The sequence below is a fragment of the Zootoca vivipara genome, chromosome 9, assembly GCF_965207765.1.
Source record: "Zootoca vivipara chromosome 9, rZooViv2.hap1.1, whole genome shotgun sequence".
Lineage (NCBI taxonomy): Eukaryota > Metazoa > Chordata > Lepidosauria > Squamata > Lacertidae > Zootoca > Zootoca vivipara.
The window spans coordinates 61,633,296-61,659,322 of record NC_142592.1 but is presented as its reverse complement, the minus strand read 5'-3'; the positions used below and the strand labels follow the sequence as shown (position 1 = coordinate 61,659,322).

At 45.6% G+C, this 26,027-nt stretch overlaps 1 protein-coding gene across 2 annotated transcripts; it reads left to right on the top strand.

Annotated features, from left to right (window-relative positions):
• The first annotated feature begins 501 nt into the window (after positions 1 to 501).
• ECHDC3 (enoyl-CoA hydratase domain containing 3) lies at positions 502 to 15,003 on the top strand. 2 transcript variants are annotated; one of them, XM_035128611.3, is made up of 5 exons: positions 502 to 719; positions 3,760 to 3,881; positions 4,688 to 4,785; positions 5,729 to 5,929; positions 10,672 to 15,003. In XM_035128611.3, the coding sequence occupies exons 1-5, from the start codon at positions 544 to 546 to the stop codon at positions 10,984 to 10,986; spliced, it is 912 nt and encodes a 303-aa protein (XP_034984502.3). In that variant the 5' UTR covers positions 502 to 543; the 3' UTR covers positions 10,987 to 15,003. The 2 variants fall into 2 exon arrangements, with proteins under 2 accessions (XP_034984502.3, XP_088508617.1); XM_088652491.1 differs by lacking the exon at positions 4,688 to 4,785 and having other exon boundaries at positions 503 to 719; positions 10,672 to 11,291.
• The last annotated feature ends 11,024 nt before the right edge of the window (positions 15,004 to 26,027 follow it).

Below are 26,027 nucleotides of genomic sequence, written 5' to 3'. Positions count from 1 at the left end.
CTCGCTAGATAGTGAAATTCATGTTAAATTGTTGTTTTAGGGATTGTTTTTTAAAGTCTGGAATGGCTTAATCCATATAGCATTACAGTACTTTGAAGAAACTCGATCTCAGGACTCAAAGGAGAAACGTGCTAAGAGGAAGGCACGCTTGGCAAATCCACACCGTGATCGACTCCCTTCTGGAAACCAATGTCCCCACTGTGGAAGGACGTGTGGATCCAGAATTGGCCTCCACAGTCACTTACGGACCCATTGTTAAAACCGTGTTTATGGAAGACAATCTTACTCCTACGAGTGATCGCCAAAGAAGAAAGGAGGAGGAGAAGAACTTTCTATGGAAAAGCGCGCCTTGGTTTTGGAACGCTTGGGTTTTGGAACGGACTTCCGAAACGGGTTAAGTTTGAGAACTAAGGTACCACTGTAGGTAGTAGAAAAAGCAGTTTTCGGCTGTCGTTTGGCAGCCAGCAGGGGTCAGCAGCGTGCAGAGCCGCCCCTCCTCCTCCTCCTGCTCCTCCCCCGGCCCGGACTGGGAGGGAGGTTGCAATGGCTGCAGCTGTTTTTGCAAGGGGCGCCGGGGTCTGCAGCGCGAAGCTCCCGCGGCCACTGCTCCGCACCCAGCGCGCCTTTGCAAGCGGCGGAGCGCCCGGGCGGAGGCCACAGTGCCAGCAAGTCCCTGCGGAGCCGAGGCTGACTCGCACGTGGCAGCAGGATGGGATCAGGTGGGCCGAACAGAGGAAGAATGGGCTTGTTTATTGCATTTCTGCTCCGCTTTCCCCTCCAAAGAGCTCCAGGAGGTTGGCGTGCACGGTTCTCCCCACCCCAACCCCGTGCACCATTCTCCATTTCATCCTCACAACCACCCCGTGAGGTAGGTTAGGGATTTGTAGCCTGGTCTCTAAAGTCCTAGTCCCACGCTCTAACCACTGCTCCGCACTGCCTGAGATGCACGAACAGATCCAGAGAATTTGGGTTGGGGAGGTTTGCCTGCTTTCCCCCCCCAAAAAAACCTGCTCATCCCTTTGCCAGGATCAAGTTTCTAGTCCCTTTCAAGTCGCTTGAGCTTTTATGTCATCTGGAAAGGGAGAGTGGGTTTTGTTTTGTTTTTGACAGGGGAATTGCTTAGGGAGGGGGTGAAGAAACTGACCCTCCTCTAGGTTTAGGGGGGGCATGCTGGCCGAGGCTGGTGAGAGATGGATTCTAACAACATCTGGAACGTGTTCCCCCGCCCCTCATGTTGCTCGAACGCCTTTAGTCTGGATGACCTTTGGGGGACCCTTTCGGACTTCAAAATTCTGTTGTTCCTGCTGCTGGGCAAATGTGCTCTACCTGCAGATGATGTTGATTGTGCCTGAGGCCTTCTGCATGCAGTGGAAATGCTCTGCCGCTGAGCATTGTAGTTTACAGACTGTACCGGTATGCGTGAGCTGAACTGGGGCAAAGGGGGCACTTTAACAGTGGACTTTGAAAACCCTATTGCCCAAATAAAACTGGAGCTGAACCAAAAACGTAGGCCTGCTTCCTTTTGTGCCTGCAACGTAGGAAAGGAGGCTCTAGTCTTTACAAAGCTCCCAACTTCTGCAAGGAAAAAAATGAATTCCTAGAATCGGGCAATTTAAGTTTTTTGCAAGTTCAGTGTTGCAGTGAAGTGTGGAAACTTAGGCCTGGGGGGCAATGCACTTCTGCAGGCCTCTTAATCTGGATTCAAGACTCTTTTCTCTCTCTTTTATATTATAATTGAGGACTTTTTCTAGGCCACAATTCTAACTGGTCTTGCTTCGCAGCCTGAGTGGTTTTCCCTGGTTGGAATGTGACCTTGAACTCTGGTAATGAACGCCTCTTGCTGTTTACATTGCTGTTCCGCCCACTTTTGCTTCTGGCTCCTCCCACCAGGGCCTCAAAGGTTTCCCAGCAGGAAATGTGCCCCCCATCCTCAAAATTGGAAGATGTTTTCCATCTATGGTTCATCAGGTCTTCCTTCTGGAGTTAAAGAGAAGTCAGATTGCATTTGGACTCGTCTTGCATCTGACAGTGTGGGCTCTGGCCAAGGAAAGCTGATTCCAAGATAAACATACAGTGGTACCTTGGTTCTCAAACTAAATCCGTTCTGGAAGTCCATTCCAAAACCAAAGGGTTCCAAAACCAAGGCGCGCTTTCCCATAGAAAGTAATGCAAGATGGATTAATCCATTCCAGACTTTTAAAAACAACCCCTAAAACGGCAATTTAACATGAATTTTACTATCTTAACGAGACCATTGATCCATAAAATGAAAGCAATAATCAATGTACTATACTATAAAATAAATAAGACAGTATTGTAGGTGATAAAAATTTAAATTAATTTTTCCCCTTACCTTCACTGATGATAGTCATTGTTTGGATGGGGGGCTTTTATCCATTTCTGCAGTCACACAATCAATCAATCAATCAATCAATCAGTAGCTGAGGTGGGTTCCGTAAAGGTAAAGGGGCCCCTGACCATCAGGTCCAGTCGTGTCCAACTCTGGGGTTGCGGCGCTCATCTCGCTCTATAGGCTGAGGGAGCTGGCGTTTGTCCGCAGACAGCTTCCGGGTCATGTGGCCAGCATGACAAAGCTGCTTCTGGCGAACCAGAGCAGCGCACGGAAACGCCGTTTACCTTCCCGCCGGAGCGGTCCCTATTTATCTACTTGCACTTTGATGTGCTTTCGAACTGCTAGGTTGGCAGGAGCTGGGACCGAGCAACGGGCGCTCACCCCGTTGCAGGGATTCGAACAGCCGACCTTCTGATCAGCAAGCCCTAGACTCTGTGCTTTAACCCACAGCGCCACCTGGGTCCCTCACCCAGGGTTCCACACAGTCACAAAAACAAATTAACCGAAAAAGCCTCAAAAACAAAAACACAAAATAAATAGCAAAAGCAAAAGCACCAAATACAGTGGTACCTCGATTCTCAAACTTACCGGTAATCCGTTCCGGAAGTTTGTTTGACTTCCGAAGTGTTTGAAAACCAAGGCGCAATACCCGACAGCCTCATTGGGCTTCCAAAAAATGTTCAAAAACCATTATACAATGTACATTATATTACATTATACTGTAATTACAAGTTTATATTTTTAAAACACTCTTTAAGATTATTTAAAACACCCTTTTTATCCCTACATTTGAAGACTAGATAGTAAGAATATGGGAACTGACAGAGTAGAATTAACTAACGTATCAGTTTATATTGGTGTATTAAGACAATGTCCAACCCTATGAATTCTTGGAAATTAAACAACAGCAACTGTTATACTTAATGTTCTTTTGCTTTCTGGCTGTTGGCAACTCTGCTTGTTCGTTAGGTATTTTTTATCTGGTGGTTCGGAGAGAGAAAAATAACTTTCTTCGCAACCATGCGAGCTAGTTAACAAATATTTATAGTATACAAATGTGATGTCTTTGGATGCTAGGCTAGAGAGCTACATTTTTGGTCCATGGGTTACAGAAGGTCACTGGTTCGTTTTATATCATCTCCAGGTTGGACTGGAAATTTCCCTCTCTGAAATCCTGGAACGCAACTTCCAGTCTAGCTGCCGCATTAAACCACAGTTAGAAGCAAACCATGGTTTAGTGTGAATGCATACCCATGGTTTCATGATGTAGGCTAATGTGAATCATATTTTTTACCGGAGGGGTTAAATGCACATTGATACAACACAATCCTTTGTTACTCACAAATCTTAACACGGTGCAGACAGCTACGTATGAAAGCATCTCTCATAAAAATTATGTTTCACAGGAACATTGTTTTGAACAATCCTCTCAAGAGAAATGCACTTTCGCTCTCCATGTTAAGTTCCCTCCGTGAGGATATTCTGCGCGATATTGAAAGCATCGATCTGAGAGTCATTATAATTTCAGGTATTTTGCTCATCAAACCTATGAGGGTAGGTATGTAATTTTGGGTTTATATATTGTAAACCGCTCTGCGAGCCTCGGATGAAGCATACTAGAGAAATTTAATAGATAATAATTGTAATTGTAATAGTAGTAGTAGTAGTAATAATAATACTAATAATAATAATAGGGTGGGGAAATTGATCTTACAAGACCATTCAAAGAATTTGTGCCACCTTGTCATCCTTGAACAGTCTTTTGACTAAGAAGAAACTTGTCTTTACTCCATCTCTGACACCTCCATCTATTCACCCCCAGATTCCACCTACTCCTACATCTCTTCGCTTCATTTCTTCCCCCTCTTCGGACACCTTTTCTCTCCTTTCTGCTTACGATTTCTTTATTCGGCTACGTTTCCACCTTGCTTTGCCACCAGACGTTCTTGCGCTACTGGGGGGGTGCATCAGCCTTTGGAGGCCCAGTGGGAACATTTGGGATTTTGAGAAAGTGCCGTGGGCACAAGACCGCAAAATGGCGGCTGCTTGAAGGCGGGGTGCGTGGCGTAACACAAAATAGCTGCCGCATCTAAAAGAGCAAAAGAGGCAGAACTTCACAAAATGAGCAGGACTTTCCTCCTCAGAATGGCAGGGTAGTCTTGGCATCTAGTGAACCATGGGCATGTTTTATCAGGGGACGTGTAAGAGGAAATGGAGGACTGCTAATGTGTGTGTGTCGGCCTGTCGTTCTCTGGGCAAGGATTTGGTCATGTCGAGGGTACAAGATGCGCATAAAATTCTCTTGCTTCCTTTCACATTCCTTCCCCCACCCAGGAGAAGGTCCCGTTTTCTCTTCTGGGCACGACTTGAAGGAACTAGCGTTTGAGAAGGGCGAGAAGCACCACAGAGAAGTCTTTGAGACCTGCTCTGAGGTGAGATGGTCCACATCGATGGTGCCACTGTTAAAGAGCTCGCCTGCCCGGGTGCAGTTCATCGGCTTCCATCATGCCACAAAATTTTAATTGGATGGTTTGCTCAAACACACACACACACACACACACACACACACACACACACACACACACGTTAAAGCATTGCTTGAGCTTTTTGAAGGCCTCTTCAGGGAGATAGAATCAAAGAAACAACATCTGGCCGAGTGTTGGCAGACGTAAGGAACTGAGTAGCCAGTTACCCAGGTGCACAGAAGACCCAGCTGCTAAGACCTGCCCCTTGACTAGAATTGGAGGACTGTTCACTTGGAACAGGATGGTTCGAGCATAAATTTGAGATGGGTTAGGGGCCATAGATTTGAGAGGTTTTCTGTATTTGACTAGCAATGCATCGGTGTTGTATTATCAAATGCGTTCATTTGCCTTAGCGAAAGTCATGAAGGATTCTCTTGTCGTTAGAAGAATACGGGTGACACTTTTCCTCAATAATAATGATAAGAATAAGATTTATATACCACCCTTTATCCAAAGATCCCAGGGCAGTGTACAACATTTGCAAAATAATTCACATAGCATAATAATAAAGGCAATAAAGCAATCACATCATAATAGTCCACCCTCCATTTAAAACACCATAGATTGTCTAATAATGGCTGAAGGCCTGCCTAAAGACATGCAATGATGGTTCTTGGTAAGCCTCTCTGGGCAGAGCATTCAACAAATGGGGAGCCACCACCCAAAAGGCCCTTGCTCGTGTTGCCACTCTCCAAACTTCTCTGGGAGTGAGGGCTCAGAGGAGGGCCTGAGATACAGGGTTTGGGTCGGTTCATAATGGGGGAGAGGCGGTCCTTAAAGTGTTGTGGTCCTGAGCCCTGTAAGGCTTTATAGGTCAGCACCAGCACTTAAAAAAACTGCTTCCTTACAGGTCATGACGATGCTCCCCAAGCTACCTGTTCCTGTAATCGCCAAAGTCAACGGCTTGGCCACGGCCGCCGGCTGCCAGTTGGTGGCCAGCTGCGATATTGCTGTGGCCAGCGAGAAATCCAGGTTCGCCACACCGGGAGTGAATGTCGGCCTGTTCTGCTCGACACCTGGAGTGGCCCTGGGGAGATCTCTTCCGAGAAAGGTAGGCCTCTTCAAAAGAAGGGTTTTGTTCCCACCATCCTAGGTGGTGGGATGTGAGACTAACTATCCCAGATAAGAATGTAGTAGTGATAAATATCTACGCGCCAAACGGTTGTAAAAAAGATTTCTTTAAAAAATTGGGAGAAAAGATGGGAGAGTATATTATGGATGAGGAAATAATCTTATTAGGAGATTTTAACGGGGTAACACAACCAGAACTAGATAGATCAAATAGAAGGGAAAGGAAAAAGGATAGAGGGAAGTTACCAGAAAATTTTCTAAATCTGATTAAGAATTATGAATTTGTAGATATCTGGAGAAGGGATAACCCGACTGAGAAGAAATTTACTTATTTTTCCCATGCTAAAAGATCAGCATCTAGAATTGATATGATTTGGCTAACACCTGGCTTAATTCAGAAAGCAAATAAATGCGCAATAATGATTAAATCAATAACTGATCATAACCCAATTATGACAAAAATTAAAGGGAAAAATATGAAATTTAATAGGTGGAGGATGGATGAGAGGATTTTAAACGATGAGGCATTTGTAAAAAAAATGAAAGAACTGTTAAAAGAATTCTATAAAAATAATATTTCAGAAGAAGTAGATATAACAACAGTATGGGATGCGGGGAAGGCCTTTGTTAGGGGACTGTATATCCAACAAAAGAGCAGAATAAAAAGAGAAAGAGAGAAAAACATAGAAGAGATAAAGAAAGAAATTGGTAAGAAAGAGGAAGAATTAGTTGACGATCCAAATAATAAAGAGTTGGGGGTGAGAATTAAAATATTACAGAAGGAGCTCTCTGCATTGATAGGCCAGGAAATAGAAAACAAGATTAAATGGGCTAAACAAAGAAATTTTGAGTGGGGAGATAAGACGGGGAAACTATTAGGATGGAAATTAAGAAAGATCCAAAAGGAAAGGATAGTTAGTGGGATTAAGGATGGTGAGGTAAGGTTAACAAAAATAGAAGATATTCAAAAATGCTTTATTAAATATTATAAAAAATTATATGATAAAGGCAGGATAAATGAAGAAAAATTAAATAATTATTTCAGGGAAAGGAGGAGAGAAATAATCACGGAGGAAGAAAGAGAAGCACTTAATAACCCTGTGACATTACAGGAAATACATGATGCTATTAATAAAGCTAAATCAGGCAAGTCCCCTGGGACAGATGGCATTTCAAGCCAGCATTATAAAATTTTTAAAGAAGAATTAGGAGGGGTATATCAAAAATTGGTGAATGGTATCTTAGAAGGAGGCTCGGTGCCAAGGACGTGGCAGGAGGCATATGTGACTTTGATTCCGAAAGATGAGGAGGAATTTAAGCAGGTAGGAAATTTCAGGCCGATTTCTCTTCTTAATACAGATTACAAAATTTATGCGGATATCTTGGCTAGTAGATTAAAAAAGATTTTGGTCAGAATCATAGGGAAGAATCAGCAAGGATTTTTACCAGGAAGAATGATGTCTAGAAATATAAGAATCCTTTTGGATCTGATAGAATACCTAGACTGGACCCCGGGGAAAAAAGCGGGCTTTGTCTTCCTTGATATCGAAAAAGCCTTTGATTCATTATGTTGGACGTTTATGAAGAAATCGCTAGAGACATATGGCATAAATGGGAGATTTTTTGAAGGAATCAATTCGATATATAGTAAACAATTTGCAAAGTTAATTTTAAACGGGGAGGTGTTGGAGGAATTTGAGATAGGAAGAGGAACGAGGCAGGGGTGCCCCCTCTCCCCGTTGCTGTTTGTCCTGTCAATTGAATTCCTGTTAATTGATATCAAGGAAGACAAAGAAATTAAAGGAATTAAAGTTAAGGGGAAAGAATATAAGATCAGCGCTTTCGCGGATGATATGTTGGTAATGGTAGAAGATCCAGAGGAAACGATTAAAGGCTTGAGGGAAGTTCTAAAAAATTTTGAGGAGATATCGGGGCTTAGAATCAATGGGAAAAAAACTAAGGTGATGGTCAAAAATATAAAGGGAAATGAATTGGATAATTTGGAGAAATCTTTAGGATGGGAGATAGTAAAAAAATTCAAATATTTGGGCATTGTAATTGGCATAAATAATATAAATTTATTTGAAAATAATTATGGAAGAGTTTGGAAGGAGATTAAAAAGGATATTGACCGATGGAAAGATTTGAAACTCTCATTTTCAGGAAGAATTGCGGCAATTAAAATGTCAATACTCCCAAAGATGCTGTTCTTATTTCAGATGCTGCCTATAGTAGGTAAAAAGGAAATTTTCGATAATTGGAGGAGGGATTTAAGTAATTTCATTTGGATGGGGAAAAAACCAAGGATACAGTACAAATTGCTTACGGATATTAAAGAAAGAGGGGGTTGGGGGGTTCCAGATCTTAGGCTTTACCATGCATCCGCCTGCCTTTGCTGGCTCAAGGAATGGTTTGTATTGGAAGATGAGGAAATATTGACGGTGGAGGGATTTAGAAATACATCTGGTTGGCATACTTACCTGGTTCAGGGAGAGGGAAATAAATTTAAACAATTTTCAGATCATGTTTTAAAGAAAACTTTATTTAAAAATTGGTTGGAGTTCAGGAATCTATTGGAACCTCAAATCCCGTGGTGGGCTTCCCCACTAGAAATGACAGCAGTGGGAGGGAAAATCCAAAAGAGAAATTGTCTAACTTATCAAAACGTATTAGAAAAGAAAGGAGACCAATTAATATTGAAATCATATGAGCAGATTAGGTCAAATTGTGCTAGTTGGCTGCAATATATCCAAGTTCAAAGTCTTTTTAAGGAGCATAAAGTCAAAGGGTTCCCTAAAGGGAAATCCAAGATTCAGGAATTAATAATTGACAATAAGACTAAATTATTATCCAAAATTTATAAATATCTTTTGGAATGGGAATTAAAAGATGAGGAAATAAAGTGTGTTATGATTAAATGGGCACAGGATCTGGGCAAACCAATCTATAAAGTACAATGGGAAAATTTGTTTAAGAGAACAATGAAATTCACGGCCTGCGAAGGAATCAAAGAAAATATGCTGAAAATGCTTTATCGTTGGCACCTCACTCCGGATAAGATTGCCAAAATATATAAAAATACCGATAAAAATTGTTGGAAGTGCAGTAACAGGATAGGGGATTATATGCATTGCTGGTGGGGTTGCATAAAAATTAAAAAATTTTGGGGGGAGGTCTATGAGGAATTAAAAAAAATAGTGAAAGTCACTTTTAAAAGAAAACCGGAATATTTTTTATTAAGTTTGCTTCCAGAAAACCTCCCTAAGGATAGAAGAGACATTTTTCTTTATGGATGTGCAGCAGCACGATTATTGATAGGTCAGAATTGGAAAAAGGAAGAGGCACCAGGGGTAGCAGATTGGCAGATAAAGCTAGTTGAATTTATGAATCTTGACAAAATGACTGCCGTAATTAGAAATGTATCGAAACAGAAATTGATTAAAAAGTGGGAATATGTGGAAGAATATTTTAGGAAGAAGAATATCCAAACGGAGTTAAGGGTCTGTTTAGGTTAGAAGAGAATAGGGGTTTTTTGTTAAAAGAATCAAGTGAAAAGGAAAGGGATTTATATTAATATGATATAAATGGAGAAATGACAACGCAAGAATATAGTGAATAGGAGAAATAAGCGACACGTTAAGAGTTGGGAAGTGGTTTTATTTTCATATTTGTTGTTTGGATTTTGTGAACATATAATTTTATTGTACATGCTTTTAAAAATGATTCAATAAAGTTTACTTTTTAAATTGGAAAAAAAAAAAAAAAAGAAGGGTTTTGTTGCCGTACTTTGTTCACTTGCTCTACTTGCTGCGAGCAGATAGTCCCCAAACACGATGGTCCTGTTGGCGCCTGAAGTGCAGGTTAGCTCCTGGGGGCCTCAGAACTGTGGGCGTGCCATTATCAGGGCCGGCCCAAGCATTAGGCAAAGTGAGGCCATTGCCTCAGGCAGCTGATTTAAGATGTCTCGAGAAAGGCAGCAGTTTTCATTCATTTATCCTGTGCATTTTGACTCCCATGGAGAGGCACACTTGTGGGACTTTCTGCCTCATGCACTAAAATAACTTGGTCAGCCTTCGGTTGGACAAGGTGGGAGGGGGGAGACATTTGCTGTTCTGCCTTGGGCAGCAAAAATTTGGGCTTGCCCCACTGATTATTAAACTGTAAGAATTTGCCTGTGGTCTGGCAGTATGTGCACAGCAACTTGGTCTCTATGGGCCAGTCATCCATGTAGGGCTCTTTTTTCATCCCAGGGGATTTCCCAACCTGTATGTACTATGGCCCCCAACCAAATACTATGATCTTCCTAGTAAAGGAGTGGGGAATCTCTTACCAGAGGTCCAAATGTAGCCCTCCAAACTTCTCTGCCTGGCCCTCATCACTGTCCCTCCCCGCCCCCCAGCCACTCTCTTCACTGGCTTTGCTTCACACCTTCCCTCAATTTCTTTTGACGGTCTGGGTCTCTGGTTGCTTTTGGACTACAACTCCCATCATCCCTAGCTAACAGGGCCAGTGGTCAGGGACGATGGGAATTGTAGTCCAAAAAAACAGCTGGAGACTCAAGTTTGGGAAACTCTGCATCCTTGAAGTCTAATCACGATTCTTGCTTGCCTGGATGAAGACTAGAGAGGGATGTGCGAGCAGAATCTGGCCCGCTGTACATTTTGCCTTCGCCGCTCTGCCCGCCTGGCCCTTAATTTCTTTGTTTGCAACAATCCTTTCCAGGTTGCGATGGAGATGCTCTTGACGGGAGAGCCCATGACCGCTCAGGAGGCTCTTCTGCACGGGCTCATCAGCAGGGTGGTCCCAGAGGACAAGCTGGAAGACGAGACCCTGAGAATCGCCCGCAGGATATGCGAGAGCAGCCGGCCTGTTGTGGCTCTGGGCAAATCCACCTTTTACAAACAGATGGAGCAGGACGTCGGCGCTGCCTACAGAACGGCCTCCCGGGTCATGGTAGAGAACCTGGCCCTGCAGGATGGGCAGGAAGGGATCAAGGCCTTCATTTCCAAACGCAAGCCGGCCTGGTTGCATTCCTGAACCGAAACCTCCTCTTTTAAGAGCCAAATCGATTGAGATCGTCATAGCTGGTGCCTCCTTTCTCTGAAAATCCTAGGGACTAGCATCTTGTTAAATGTGATCCCTTGATTACACAACAGGTCCGCCTTTGAAAATGACCGCCTGTCTGGCACACATTGATCTGTTAATCTGTAGAGATGCAATAGGAAAGTGAGGCTGGTTGCAATATCAAAACAAAGCGGATTTTAATTCAGGCTTCTTTCGATGCTATGTAGATATAGGAATATAAAGAACTGCCTTGACACTGAGCCAGACCATTCAGCCAATACTCTCACAGGCAGCCTCTTTCTCCTCGAGTGTTGTTGTGGTTTTAACTGGAGGTGCCAGGGATAGAACCCAAGGCCTTCTGTGCAAAGCATGCCACTAGTCTTAGCCGCTTTCTGAACGGCATGCCAAGTCCCACTGTGGAACCTTTTAAAGAACTGTTGTCTATACAGTATTAGCTAGTTAGATCTGATTCAGGGATGGGGGACCTGTGACCTTCCAGATGTTGTTAGACTACAACTCCCATCAGTCCCTGTTGGCATGGCTGATGGGAGTTGTAGTCTGTCCACAGCTCAAAGACCACAGGTGCCCCTTCCCCTGTTTTATGGGTTGGCATCTTTGCTACTAGCCAGCTCTGAGTCTGCAGCCCCTCCTGTCTTCCACCATAGAGGAGAGAGCCGAGACTTATCTCCAGTTGCCGTGGATCAGAAGACCCCTACACACATTTCCCAAAGTTATATCCCAACACATTCATGCGGGTTTTGGAAGCCAGCCTTGGATGAATAGTAGGTTATCAATAGGCAATGATTGGAATGGGGAGAGGTGTGTGTGTGGCCTGGGCTTCCCCAACCTAGTGCCCTCCAGAAGTTGCTGGGCTACAGCTCCCATCATTCCTAGCCTGCAGACGGGGTCGATAGGAGTGGCCCTCTGAGGGCTGCAGGAGGGTGTAGGCAGGGCCTTGGGAGCCAGGCTGCAGGGGAGGGTGGTTGGAGAAGCTCAGAAGAAATGGATTCCTGTGGGAACAGGACCTGGATCAAAAAGACAATGACAAATGGCTACCAGGTTTGCACTTTCAGCAAGGAGCTTCTCAGCAAAAAAAGGAAGTGTTCCAGAAAGTGCTCCTAGTCCCCTCGCCTTGATCTTTATTAGATCTTGGATGAATCACATAGGAGTTTTGCTGACTGCAGCTCCTCACCAAGAGTCTGCCCAGCCGTGATCTTCCTGGTTGCTGTATTGCACCCGGATAGAGAGCAGACGTGATTTTTTTCTGCAGCTAGCCCCATAAGCCTATGGTATAAAAAACCGGGATGTTTGCACCATCTTCCCAGGAAGGCACAGGTGAGATGTATTTCTGATAAGGTCATATCACAAGGCCCCGCACAGGAAACCCCAGCAATTGCCCCTGCAGTTGCCTGACTTAATGACCCCCACCCTCACTAAGCTGGAAGGAATGCCCTGAATCATCTTAGTAAACTGGCTTACTTTGTATTTTGAAAGGAGGAAGCGAGCTACTCCTTGCATGGTCGCCAGAGGGCGATATCCATTCATGTTGTAATGCACAGTGCCTTTTTTGGTCCTGTATGGGTTTTTTTTAGCTTCCCTGGTCTGAATCTAGGAAATAATTTTAAAAAGCCAAGTATTTTAGCGTTATGCACCAATTTCTTCGATCGTTAGCTGTTTCTGATTTCTAAAATGTGTGAGTTGTTCTAAACAGCCCTTTAAAAACAGCTCTGAATGCTGCAATAGAACCAGCTGCCGTTGATGATGCTCAGAGCAATCTAGAGCTTGAATGGGGCCTGGGGAGAAGAGGAGCCGTAGGCTGTTGGTCCATCTAGCTCAGTATTGTCTATTCTGCACTGACTGGCAGCGCCTCTCCAAGGTTTCATGCCAAGATTACAGGTTCAATCCCCATATGGGACAGCCACGTTGCAGGGGGTTGGACTAGATGTTCCTCAAGGTCCCTTTCAACTCTGCAATTCTATGATTTCATGACATTCACACAGCCTTAAGTGGAGACGCCAGGGATTGAATTTGGGGCTGTTTGTGTTCAAAACCGATGCTGTGCTTCTGAGTTAACGGCCCTTGCGTAGCTCAGTAGCAGATCATATATTTCACTGGCAGATCCCATTTCAGCTGAAAAGTATCTCGGCTGGGCTGGAGTAGATCCTCCCTAGCAGAGATCCAGAGAAGCCACCTTCTATGTATGTTAGCTCAGGAGTGAGCCCCAAGGCCTATGGCAAGGATGGGGAATCTGCAGCTCTAAAGAGGTTATTGGGCTCCCAACTCCCATCAGCGTGGCCAGTGGTCAGGGATGATGGGAGTTGTAGTCCAACAGCATATTGTGGACCACAGGATCCTCGGGGCTACAAACTTTGCTACGATCCCCTAAATGCCATTGGGGAGCTCTGCAAGACCTTGTGTCATAAATCCGTGAAGTCTTTGATGAACCTTGAACTGTTTTTTTCCCCTGGAGCACCCTAACATAGGGCTGCCTCATATGTTGTTGCAAGTTCCTCTCATCGGACCCTAAGTGGAACCTCACAGTTGATGGAACATGCATTGGGTCGGCTTGCTGGTTGATTCACACCACCAACTGCTTGGTTAAAGTTACAGGTAGGTAGCCGTGTTGGTCTGAGTCGAAGCAAAATAAAAAAATTCCTTCAGTAGCACCTTAAAGACCAACTAAGTTTGTATTTTGGTATGAGCTTTCGTGTGCATGCACACGAAAGAGAAGTTTCTGAATTGGAAATCATTACCAAGCTTAAAACCATGGAAGCACCTGGGATGAATAGAGACATCGGATTCTTATCTCATCATGCATGATCAAGCTTTCTTTAGCACCTCAGCCCAGGACTAATTGCAGCCATCAGCAGCCATTAACAGCCATCTACAGGTTTACCACTCCCATCAGCCCATCACCCATTCACCCCCACCACCCTCTGTATATATATAGGGTCTGACACTTCTGTTTCTAGTGTATCTGAAGAAGTGTGCATGCACACGAAAGCTCATACCAAAATATAAACTTAGTTGGTCTTTAAGGTGCTACTGAAGGAATTTTTTTATTTTGCTTGGTTAAAATCACTTCCTAAGGGAGTGGCCTATAAAGGTTCCCCGGAGATCTTTCTGGAGATAGCAAAAACACAGCTGAAAAGCGGAACTGATTTTATCAGTTTCCCTTCCCATTGGATCTGGAAAAAGAACAACGAGGTATTTGTAATTCAGGTTTTGTGCAGAGTCATCCCTTAAGCCTCAGGGCAGGTGGGGAAGAATTGCCACAGCTTTTATTTGCAACCATTTGATCACTGTGCAGATATATAAAGCAATGCCAGATTTAGGTTTTTCTGACTCCAGGCCAGAGCTTCCCCCCCCCCCCCCGTGTGTTCCTTAAACAAACACTAACAATGTCTTTCTGTTGTGTGTTGAACCTTGGCTATTCCATTCAAGCTTCGGGGTGGTGTTGGTTGTGCAACAGGTTTATTAAACAGGGCTATTTACAAGTCCCTGGCAGGGCTCCTCACAGGCCTGCAGCAGGGACCCTCCTCCTACAAAAGAAAAAAGGGGGGAGCCAAGTGTGTAGGACACCATTTATTCCCAGCGATTACCATTTAGAATTTTTTTTTTTGCCGTACTGTGGACACGTTGAAAGCAATTGTGAACTTAATGGTTTTGAGCACAGGTGGGTGATAGCCGATGCACCGGGTTCAGCTCCATGGGCCGCTGATTTCAAACATTCAGTTGCAAGGTGAAATTTGACATAGCACCAAGGACATTGTTCTGTCGGTGGAAGCATTCTCTTTCCCTGATGGAAATAGCTCCCCTTTGAGATTTGGGGGAGGCACAGGAGGGGAGAAGTCCCATTGCGCTAAAGTTCTTTAAAAAATAAAAATAAAGAACACATTTTTTTAAAAAAGTGAAGTGATCATTCTGTGATATTACGACAATCCACAAAGCTGTACTGTATTGTAACTTTGGAATAAATGTGTCGTTGGAGCCCTTGCACTGGTTTTTGCTAATAGAACTGGGCAGTTGATACTGGCCTGCAGAGACTTGACAACAAGAAGAGCCCCCCCCCCCCAAATATAGTCTGCCCCCCAAGGTCTGAGGGACAGTGGACCGGCCCCCTGCTGGAAAAGTTTGCTGACCCCGGATCTTGCTCAGTAATGCCAACATAGACTGGCAACATCTCTCCAAAGATCCAAGCAGGGAGGTTTTGCATGGGACCTTCTGCATGCAAAGCAGATGCTGTGCTCCTGTGTTACGGCTCTTCTGTAATACAGTACAAGCAAAATTGCTTTTTCACAAGCAAAATGAGCTTAGCGAACTCTTAATGTAGGGACACAGGCAGACACCTCCTATTGAGTCAGACCATTGGCCCTGCTGGCTCAGTCTTGTCTACACTGGCTGGTAGTGGTTCTCCAAGATTCCAGACTGGGGATGTTCCCAGCCCTGCCTAGAGATGCCAAGAACTGAACCCAGGACCTTTTGCATGCAAAGCAATGCTACTGAAGCAAGGCCCCAGATCATTATTTTTTTTGTTGCTCTGTTCCACATTCCTCCTAGTGTCGTGTTTTGCTTGCTTGCTTGTTTCTTTTTTACTGGAGAAGAATAAAGCTGAGCCTTTTGTTGCAGCCCAAAGAGTGACAAGCACATTAAGGGGGGAAACTTGTTAAAATACATATTTTATTCAGTTATGAAAAATACATGTGTGTTAGTATGTTATTTTTAAAAGTGCTTTAAAACTGTTTGCTGGGAACCAAGAATGTTGCAGAGACTAGTTTTGCTAACCGTCGTGCTCTCCTGCATCAAAGTTCTAAAGGACTCTCTAATGCCAAGTGTTTAAAGAATCAAACCTTTGGAAAACAAAGGTGTGGTCAATAGTTCTTCAGGCTTAGCAAAGTTGTTATCGCTGTGGTGTTTGCTGTGGAAATAGAAACTGATAGCTAGAGCTCAAAAAAGAAAGAAGGAAAGAATGCTCAAAAGTTTTCTTCCAAAGAATCACACACTTGACACATGGACTTGTGATGGGTCAGTTTTTCCATGTCATAGAATCATAGAATCATAGAGTTGGAAGAGACCACAAGGGCCATCCAGTCCAACCCCCTGCCAAGCAGGAAACACCATCAAAGCATTCCTGACAGATGGCTGTCAAGCCTCTGCTTAAAGACCTCCAAAGAAGGAGACTCCACCACACTCCTTGGCAGCAAATTCCACTGCCGAACAGCTCTTACTGTCAGGAAGTTCTTCCTAATGTTTAGGTGGAATTTTCTTTCTTGTAGTTTGAATCCGTTGCTCCGTGTCCGCTTCTCTGAAGCAGCAGAAAACAACCTTTCTCCCTCCTCTATATGACATCCTTTTATATATTTGAACATGGTTATCATATCACCCCTTAACCTTCTCTTCTCCAGGCTAAACATACCCAGCTCCCTAAGCCGTTCCTCATAAGGCATCGTTTCCAGGCCTTTGACCATTTTGGTTGCCCTCTTCTGGACACGTTCCAGCTTATCAGTATCCTTCTTGAACTGTGGTGCCCAGAACTGGACACAATACTCCAGGTGAGGTCTGACCAGAGCAGAATACAGTGGTACTATTACTTCCCTTGATCTAGATGCTATACTCCTATTGATGCAGCCCAGAATTGCATTGGCTTTTTTAGCTGCTGCATCACACTGCTGACTCATGTCAAGTTTGTGGTCAACCAAAACTCCTAGATCCTTTTCACATGTACTGCTCTCAAGCCAGGTGTCTCCCATCCTGTATTTGTGCCTTTCATTTTTTTTGCCCAAGTGTAGTACTTTACATTTCTCCTTGTTAAAATTCATCTTGTTTGCTTTGGCCCAGTTGTCTAATCTGTTAAGGTCATTCTGAAGTGTGATCCTGTCGTATTTGAAAATGTCGTATTTGAAAATTTCAGTCTGATCTTTTCCAGTAGCCCATCTTCTTTTCCAGCTAACAATATGATCCACACACAAAAAGTCACGAGTGTAACTGTTCTCTGCAGGTGCCCTATTATGAAATTTACTTCCTGTGGAGGTTCACCAGACCCTTAACCTGAACGCATTTATGATTGTAAGACTTCCCCAGGAAACCAAATGTTGACTGGGGTCCTTCAAATAGGAATGAGGGGTGATTTTACTTGACTAGCACCCCAATCTGGTAATCGTCTTCCATGAGTGTGAGGGAAATTGCCCTGCCTTTTATAGGTGTCACACACAAAAACCAAGTGCTGGTTTTCTCTTCCACAAACTGATATCAAATGCCAGCAGTGCCCTTCAGCTCTCTATGTTGGACAAACAGGCCAACTCCCACAAGACTGCGATCTACTCACAGAGTTAAAAAACTCAGTGATCTACCCCCTTTTGGGGGGTTCAGGCCAAAGTTGTTGAGCTTTTTTTAAACCCTGTTTTGGGGGGTTCTGGTCTTTTTGGGGGGAGGAGGGAAGCCCCGTTTTTTGGGGTGCAAAAGGATAAATGGACATCAGGAGTCACACAAGACAGAGAAGCCAGTAGGAGAACACTTCAATCTTCCAGGACATTCAACACAGGATCTCAAAGCAGCTGTCTTATTACAAAAGAATTTCAGAAATAGACTTAGATTCAGGAAAGAGAAGTTGCTGGATTACAACTTATTACTAAACTGAACCAGGTGGCGCTGTGGGTTAAACCACAGAGCCTAGGGCTTGCTGATCAGAAGGTCGGCGGTTTGAATCCCTGTGCTGGGGTGAGCTCCCATTGCTCGGTCCCAGCTCCTGCCAACCTAGCAGTTTGAAAGCACGTCAAAAATGCAAGTAGATAAATAGGAACCGCTATGGCGGGAAGGTAAACGACGTTTCCGTGTGCTGTTCTGGTTCGCCAGAAGCGGCTTAGTCATGCTGGCCACATGACCCGGAAGCTGTACACCAGCTTCCTCGGCCAATAATGCGAGATGAGCGCTGCAACCCCAGAGTCAGTCACGACTGGACCTAATGGTCAGGGGTCCCTTTACCTTTACCTTACTAAACTGAAAACTATGGAGAGACCTGGTCTGAATAGAGATATTGGATTCTTGTCTCATTACATATGCTAAAGCTATATTTGGTCATCTGCATACTATCCCTTGCTTTTTCCTGTAGGACTAATTGCAGTCGTTAACAGTCGTCAACAGGTTTACCATACCCATTGAGTCAATCACTCATCTACCTACTACCCTTCTGAGAAAAACCCCACCCCACCCTCCCAGTGTGGTGTAGTGGTTAAGAGATGTAGACTCCTAATCTGGGGAACCGGGTTCATGTCTCTGCTCCTCCACATGCAGCTGCTGGGTGACCTTGGGCTAGTCACACTTCTCTGAAGTCTCTCAGCCCCACTCACCTCACAGAGTGTTTGTTGTGGGGGAGGAGGGGAAAGGAGATTGTTAGCCGCTTTGAGACTCCTTCCGGTAGTGATAAAGCGGGATATCAAATCCAAACTCTTCTCCTTCTTCCTCTTCTTCCCATAAGGGTCTGGTGACTTCTGTTTCAGTGTACAGTCATACCTTGTGTTGCGTTCCGCTCTTGTTATAGACTTTCAGCTTACGAATGCGGCAAACACTTCCAGGTTCACCGCCCACGCAGAAGCACCGCGCACATGCGCAGAAGAGGCACTCTAGTTGTGAACTTTTCGGGGTGCAAACGACACCCTGAAACGGATTAAGTCCGCAACTAGAGGTACCACCGTATCTGAAGAAGTGTGCATGCACACGAAAGCATGTACCCAGAACAAACTTAGTTGGTCTCCAAGGTGCTACTGGACAATTTTTTAAATTTTATTTATTCATTTTGACAAACTGATGAGTTTGTCCTATTGTTAAACAGTCTGAAGTAAAAACAAAACAAAACCCTCTTACTGCAAATCACCTGAAGATCTAATAGGAGATCCTGGTTTACCTTCTGCCCATTCCTGGTTGATAACAACACGATGTTGAAACTTCCAGGGGTACTGCCCCTGCATTAGCACCCGGATCCTGGGTTCCATTTGGCACGAAGAGTCATAGAATCATGGAGTTGGAAAGGGACCCCAAAGGTCCTCTTGTCCAGCCCCCTGCATAGATGGCCCTGCTGAGACCACTTTTCTTCGTTCTTGAGAAATCCAGCGGACGCTTGCCTGCTAGGTAAAGGTAAAGGTAAAGGGACCCCTGACCATTAGGTCCAGTCGTGACCGACTCTGGGGTTGCGCGCTCATCTCGCATTATTGGCCGAGGGAGCCAGCGTATAGCTTCCAGGTCATGTGGCCAGCATGACAAAGCCGCTTCTGGCAAACCAGAGCAGCACATGGAAACACCGTTTACCTTCCCGCTGTAGCGGTTCCTATTTATCTACTTGCATTTTGACGTGCTTTCGAACTGCTAGGTTGGCAGGAGCTGGGACCAAGCAACGGGAGCTCACCCCGTCACAGGGATTCGAACCACCGACCTTCTGGTCAGCAAGCCCTAGGCTCAGTGGTTTAACCACAGCGCCACCTGGGTCCCGTGTTGCCTGCTAGAGGGATTTGCAAATTGGAGGTTCTTAATTTCCTCCATCTGACATCCCAGTGACACTGCCTGGTGTAGAATTTGCTTCAAATAGCCAGGGATTTAGCATCACCGTCACAGCTATCCTTAGAAGGAGTGGAAAGGGCGGTAAAGCAGCACAAACGAAGCTTAAAGCAATATCTTGACTTTTAGGGCAAGAAGACATATTTTTGAAGAGCGCTCATGCACATCCTGGCCTTACTGAATCATCTTCTTGCCAAAAATAATAAACAAAAAAGGCTGTGGCATGGGAGTAGCCATGATTTTTGTTAGGGGGCAGAACCTCAGTTAGCTATGCATTATTATTATTATTTTACTTTTATTGGTTTGGGGGAAAGCTGTCCCTCCCTGCTCCCCCTTGGCTATGCCCATGGGCTGTGCCCAGGAAATCTAAATGTTGCACCAAGGAAACACCCATCCAGAGAGTGTGTTTGTGTATGATTGTGTTTGCTTTCAAGGAGATCAAGCTTGGGTCCCCAGCTGTTGTCGGACCACAACTTTCATCATCCCTAGCTAGCAGAAGCAGTGGTCAGGGATGATGGGAGTTGTAGTCCAGAAACAGCCAGGGGGGGCAAGTTTGAGAAACACTATACCATAGAGGGGGCAGGGGAGTCATCACCCAATGAGCGCTACCTAATTTGTTTCCCTGCAGCCCCTGCAGCCCCGCAAACTCCCATTCAAGGAAGCTGTCATCCACGTATGTGCAACAGCTGCCACAAATTATTGTTGTTGTTGTTATTATTATTAAAATTTCTGTCCTGCCCTTCACCCCAGGATCACAGGGACGGCCTACAATATAAAAACACAAAAATACACAACGTAGTAACAAACAAACAAATCCCCCCCACCGTTTAAAAGTAAAATGCGGGCTAGACAATGCTACCATTCACTGGATTTGTAACTGGCTGGCTGACCGAACCCAAAGGGTGCTCATCAATGGCTCCTCCTCATCCTGGAGAGTAGTGACTAGTGGGGTGCCACAGGGTTCTGTCTTGGGCCCAGTCTTATTCAACATCTTAATCAATGGCTTGGATGATGGGCTTGAAGGCATCCTGAGCAAGTTTGCAGATGACACCAAATTGGGAGGGGTGGCTAATGCCCCAGAGGACAGGATCACACTTTAGAATGACCTTAACAGATTAGACAACTGGGCCAAAGCAAACAAGATGAATTTTAACAGGGAGAAATGTAAAGTGTTACACTTGGGCAAAAAAATAATGAAAGGCACAAATACAGGATGGGTGACACCTGGCTTGAGAGCAGTACATGTGAAAAGGATCTAGGAGTCTTGGTAGACCACAAACTTGACATGAGGCAACAGTGTGATGCAGCAGCTAAAAAAGTCAATGCAATTCTGGGCTGCATCAATAGGAGTATAGCATCTAGATCAAGGGAAGTAATAGTACCACTGTATTCTGCTCTGATCAGACCTCACCTGGAATACTGTGTCCAGTTCTGGGCACCACAGTTCAAGAAGGATACTGACAAGCTGGAACGTGTCCAGAAGAGGGCAACCAAAATGGTCAAAGGCCTGGAAACGATGCCTTATGAGGAACAGCTTAGGGAGCTGGGTATGTTTAGCCTGGAGAAGAGAAGATTAAGGGGTGATATGATAGCCATGTTCAAATATATAAAAGGATGCCATATAGAGGAGGGAGAAAGGTTGTTTTCTGCTGCTCCAGAGAAGCAGACACGGAGCAATGGATTCAAACTACAAGAAAGAAGATTCCACCTAAACATTAGGAAGAGCTTCCTGACAGCGAGAGCTGTTCGACAGTGGAATTTGCTGCCAAGGAGTGTGGTGGAGTCTCCTTCTTTGGAGGTCTTTAAGCTTTTTTTAGGATTGAAGTTACTGAGTTGTTGTTTGTTTGTTTTTACCTCAGGATGTATACTGCCATGGGGGCCGGATTAAATTGACCCAGGATTAGGCCCCCGGAACGGGCTTTGGACATGCCTGGCCTAGGAATGTTTTTGCCTGGTGCCTAAAGATTTGTAATGAAGGCGCCAGGTGAGCCTCCTTGGGGAGAGCATTCCACAAGCGGGGAGCCACTGCAGAAAAGGCCCCGTTCTCATGTTGCCACCCTCCAGACTTCTTGTGGAGGGGGCAGACGAAGAAGGGCCTCAGATGATGATCACAGGGTCAAAATTGCACACACCTCAGCTTATCCGTGGTTTCCATTTTCTAATTGAATGGAAGCTGGTTTAAGGGAAATGCCAGGAAATGAGCTTGGCATCTTAATCTTGCAAAGCATGTCCTCTGTTGTGGAACCTCGAGAATGGTAATCATGAGTGTCCCATATGACTACATGGCCCCCAGCCCCATATCTCCCCAAGTGCCCATTGGCTATTCATTCCATCTCATCCTGCCTCTGCTCCTATTTAGGAACAACATATCCGAGAAATATGCAACAGTGTAGGAGAGCCCTTAATAATTACCTGTCTCACTGCAGGATATTATGAAGCTGCAAAACATCTATCATCATAAGAGGGCAAAGCCATGTCCTCTGTTGATCCAGGGGGCAGGACTCCCTCCAGCAGGGTGAAGTTACAGGATAGTAGATTTCGACGGAACATCAACGGAAACTTCTTGATAGTGAAAGCTGTTCTTTTTAATAGTAAAAATAAAATAATGATAAAAAATCCTTCCAGTAGCACCTTAAAGGTAAAGGACCCTGACCATTAGGTCCAGTCGTGACCGACTCTGGGGTTGCGCGCTCATCTCGCATTATTGGCCGAGGGAGCCGGCGTATAGCTTCCAGGTCATGTGGCCAGCATGACAAAGCCACTTCTGGCGAACCAGAGTAGCACACGGAAAAGCCGTTTACCTTCCCGCTGTAGCGGTTCCTATTTATCTACTTGCATTTTGACGTGCTTTCGAACTGCTAGGTTGGCAGGAGCTGGGACCGAGCAACGGGAGCTCACCCCGTCACAGGGATTTGAACCGCCGACCTTCTGATCAGCAAGCCCTAGGCTCAGTGGTTTAACCCACAGCGCCACCTGGGTCCCTAGTAGCACCTTAGAGACCAACTAAGTTTGTCATAGGTATGAGCTTTCGTGTGCATGCACACTTCTTCAGATACACTGAAACAACTACTGGAAGGATTTATTATTATTATTATTATTATTATTATTATTATTATTATTATTTTATGACTACATCAGACCAACACAGCTACCTACCTGTAACTTTTTTGTAGTAAATACCTGTAGATTGTTTTTGTCTCTGGCTTTACTTCCTTCCTGCTACTCCTGCTGGGCCTTCCTTTTGTTAACCTCGTGACTGTTATGGTACACGTGTAAGGTTTTGAAGGTTTCTGTTGAGAACAGTGTTGCCCTGCTCTCTAAGCATTTCCTGGGGCAGCTCTACACAGCATTGGCTTCCTTGTGGAGACAGAATGCTGGTGGAAGCCAGCTCATTAGGGAGAGGTAAGAGGTAATGGAAGGGATGTGGGTGGCGCTGTGGTCTAAACCACTGAGCCTAGGGCTTGCCGATCAGAAGGTTGGTGGTTCGACTCCCCGCAACGGAGCTAGCTCCCGTTGTTCGGTCCCAGCTCCTGCCAACCTAGCAGTTCGAAAGCACGTCAAAGTGCAAGTAGATACTGTATTGTGGTTGCATGATGTGAGTCTCCCTCGTCACAAAGATTCAAAGTGCAGATCTAGCTTTTGAGGGGAGAAAGTTAGGCTGCAAGTCTTCACCCTGACATCTAATGCTGAATGGAACTGGAGGTTTCCTATATAGGAAGTGTCATTTAGTCTCATCCCTGCTTGCATCCCGAAATAATTCTGTTCAGGGCCCGTCGCGGGGATTTGAACCGCCAACCTTCTGATCGGCAAGCCCAAGAGGCTCGGTGGTTTAGACCACAGCGCCACCCGCATCCAGGGAGAGGAGGGCAACTGCCCCACCAATCTATGCAGCTGGGTAGGCTTGCCTAAACAGAAATGGTTTTAGTAGGTGGCGGAAAGAGTACAGTGAAGGTCAGTGACCTGTGGAAGTACAGTGACCTGTGGTCAATTGGTGTCATGGACTGGCTGGATGCAGAGGAGTGGGGGGAGGCAGCAGCTGGGGAACCCCCAAGGGAACCCCCAACCAGGGGAAGAAGGCTCAGAGTCAGGAGACTAGTGGTGGGATGACGGCAAGCGGTCAGAGGGTCCCTTCTTCCAACTCTACAATTCTATGATTCCTTGAAGGCCCCCTTCCATTCTGAGGCTCTGTGTTTGTGCCCTTCTCTGTGCTGGAGCAGTTTCATGAAAACATTTGAGTAGGAAATGAATGGGTGTCACACTGTTCAGAAATGAGCAACCCTTTCTGGCATGGCATTAAGAAGCCCAGAGAAAGGTACCAAGCTCTGCTTTCCCTTTCCCTTCGCAGAGAATGAAGAAGCCCCTGTATTTCATTGACCCTCCGAAGGCAGGAGTCCTTGCAGAAAGACGAACAGCGTCCGCCTTTAGCCAGACAACAAGCTCTGCCTAGGCCAGCTGCTAGAGCCGGGACAGATGACAAGAGGCGCTGACAACAATGCAGCTACTTAGGCAAAGTGAATAGTTCATTAAGCGATTAAGCGCCAACAAAGATTGCAGTTTCCATGTTGTAATCTTGCAGTCATATCCCAAAGTGCTAGGAGGGAGCCTGGGCAAGAAAGGGGTGGGAGGGCTTTCTGCTTATCGCCTCCAGGCAGGGATAAAGACATTATCAGTCTCCCTTGGTTACAATCAGGCCTGCAGCAACCCTGGATATTTCCAGGACATCTGGTTTCCTTGTCTTCTTTTTACCCAATGAAGGAGCCATGCTGGGACGCGGGTGGCGCTGTGGGTTAAACCACAGAGCCTAGGGCTTGCCATTCAGAAGGTCGGCGGTTCGAATCCCCGCGACGGGGTGAGCTCCCGTTGCTCGGTCCCAGCTCCTGCCAAACTAGCAGTTTGAAAGCACGTCAAAGTGCAAGTAGATAAATAGGTACCGCTACAGCAGGAAGGTAAACGGTGTTTCCGTGTGCTGCTCTGGTTCACCAGAAGCGGCTTTGTCATGCTGGCCACATGACCTGGAAGCTGTACGCCGGCTCCCTCGGCCACCCCATTACCTTAAGGAGCAATGCTAACCTCCCCCAGGATGGCCCAGCTGAGATTTAGGGAGTGATATTTGCAGTCCTGCCGTGAACAGTGACTAGGGGGGGGGCAGGCAGTCCCTGTACCAGCTTGAAGCTGGCAAATAGTTTGGGCCCAGTGCTGTCACATGAGGGCAGCAGGGCCAGATCCGGCAGATCCCGGACTGATGCGGCCCTGCCTTGCACCACTACGCCCTGTTTTGGGGCCTTCTGCTGGGAGAAAGTGGGAGGTTCGCACCAGTGGAGGTAGGCTGGCATCCCACAGCAAGAAGAGACAGGAGAATGGAGCTCAACAGGGCGGACACCCACCCCACTCACATATGAAAACAAAGACCACCACGGCCAACCACAGATGAACAGCCACTTCCTAGGGCCTAGGCCAACCCCAACCTCTCTCACCACCAAAGGAACAGCAGAGAACCTGCAGAAGCAACGCTGACACAAAACCCCACATATATTAAGTAAAATAGAAACATCGCCACCCAACCCCAACCCCACTCATCTTCCCCCCCTCCACCTCTTTCCCCCTTTTCTTCCTAATGTCTCAACAAATGAAATTGATTTGTAAAAAAATGTTACATGGGGGGGGAATACAAGAGGGGGACATTGCACATACCTTTGTAAATCAAGAAAATATTTAATAAAAATACATTTTAAAAAAGAGAGCTTGCACACCGTTGTTCTGGGTTCCTCTCCTCCCTCCCTGTGTGGGGTGAGCGGGGGACCCTGTTGCAACAGTTTAATAAAGATCATGCTTACTAGCTGCTTTACTTCTCAACAAACAAACAAAAACAAAAACAACAAACAAAAAACAGGGATGGGTAGAGGGACACTTGCACCCAATCCAAACTCTTCCCCCAGCCTGGCGTAAAGGGGGTTCTGATTTCTCTGCCCATCTGTTGGAAGGGGCAGGAGCAAGCAAAAATGGACCCATGGGGACATGAATTCTATGGTTCAATGGCGGAACCAGCCCAGCAATACTCTCATGCTCCACTAAGCCTGCTCACATGCAAGGGCAACACACTGGGCAAGCAACAACAACAACAACAGTTTATACCCCACCCACTATCTGGCTGGGTTTCCCCAGCTACTCTAGGCAGCTTCCAACAGATCATAAAAAATGCGACCAAACATTAAAAACTTCCCCAAACAGAGCTGTCTTCAAATGTCTGTAAAAAGTCAGATAATTGTTTATTTCCTTGACATCTGATGGGTGGGCATTCCACAGGGCGGGCGCCACCACCGAGAAGGCCCTCTGCCTAGTTCCCTGCAACTTGGCTTCTCGCAACGAGGGAACCGCCAGAAGGCCCTCGGTGCTGGACCTCAGTGTCCGGGCTGAACGATGGGGGTGGGGACGTTCCTTCAGGTATACTGGGCCGAGGCCGTTTAGGG

Bases quoted from the DNA above. Each gene is read 5' to 3' on its own strand.
- ECHDC3 (XM_035128611.3), top strand. From the start codon at position 544: ATGGCTGCAGCTGTTTTTGCAAGGGGCGCCGGGGTCTGCAGCGCGAAG. The intron at 3,882-4,687 runs GTATTTTGCTCA...TCCCCCACCCAG, and splicing joins GAGAGTCATTATAATTTCAG to GAGAAGGTCCCGTTTTCTCT. The intron at 4,786-5,728 runs GTGAGATGGTCC...GCTTCCTTACAG, and splicing joins TCTTTGAGACCTGCTCTGAG to GTCATGACGATGCTCCCCAA.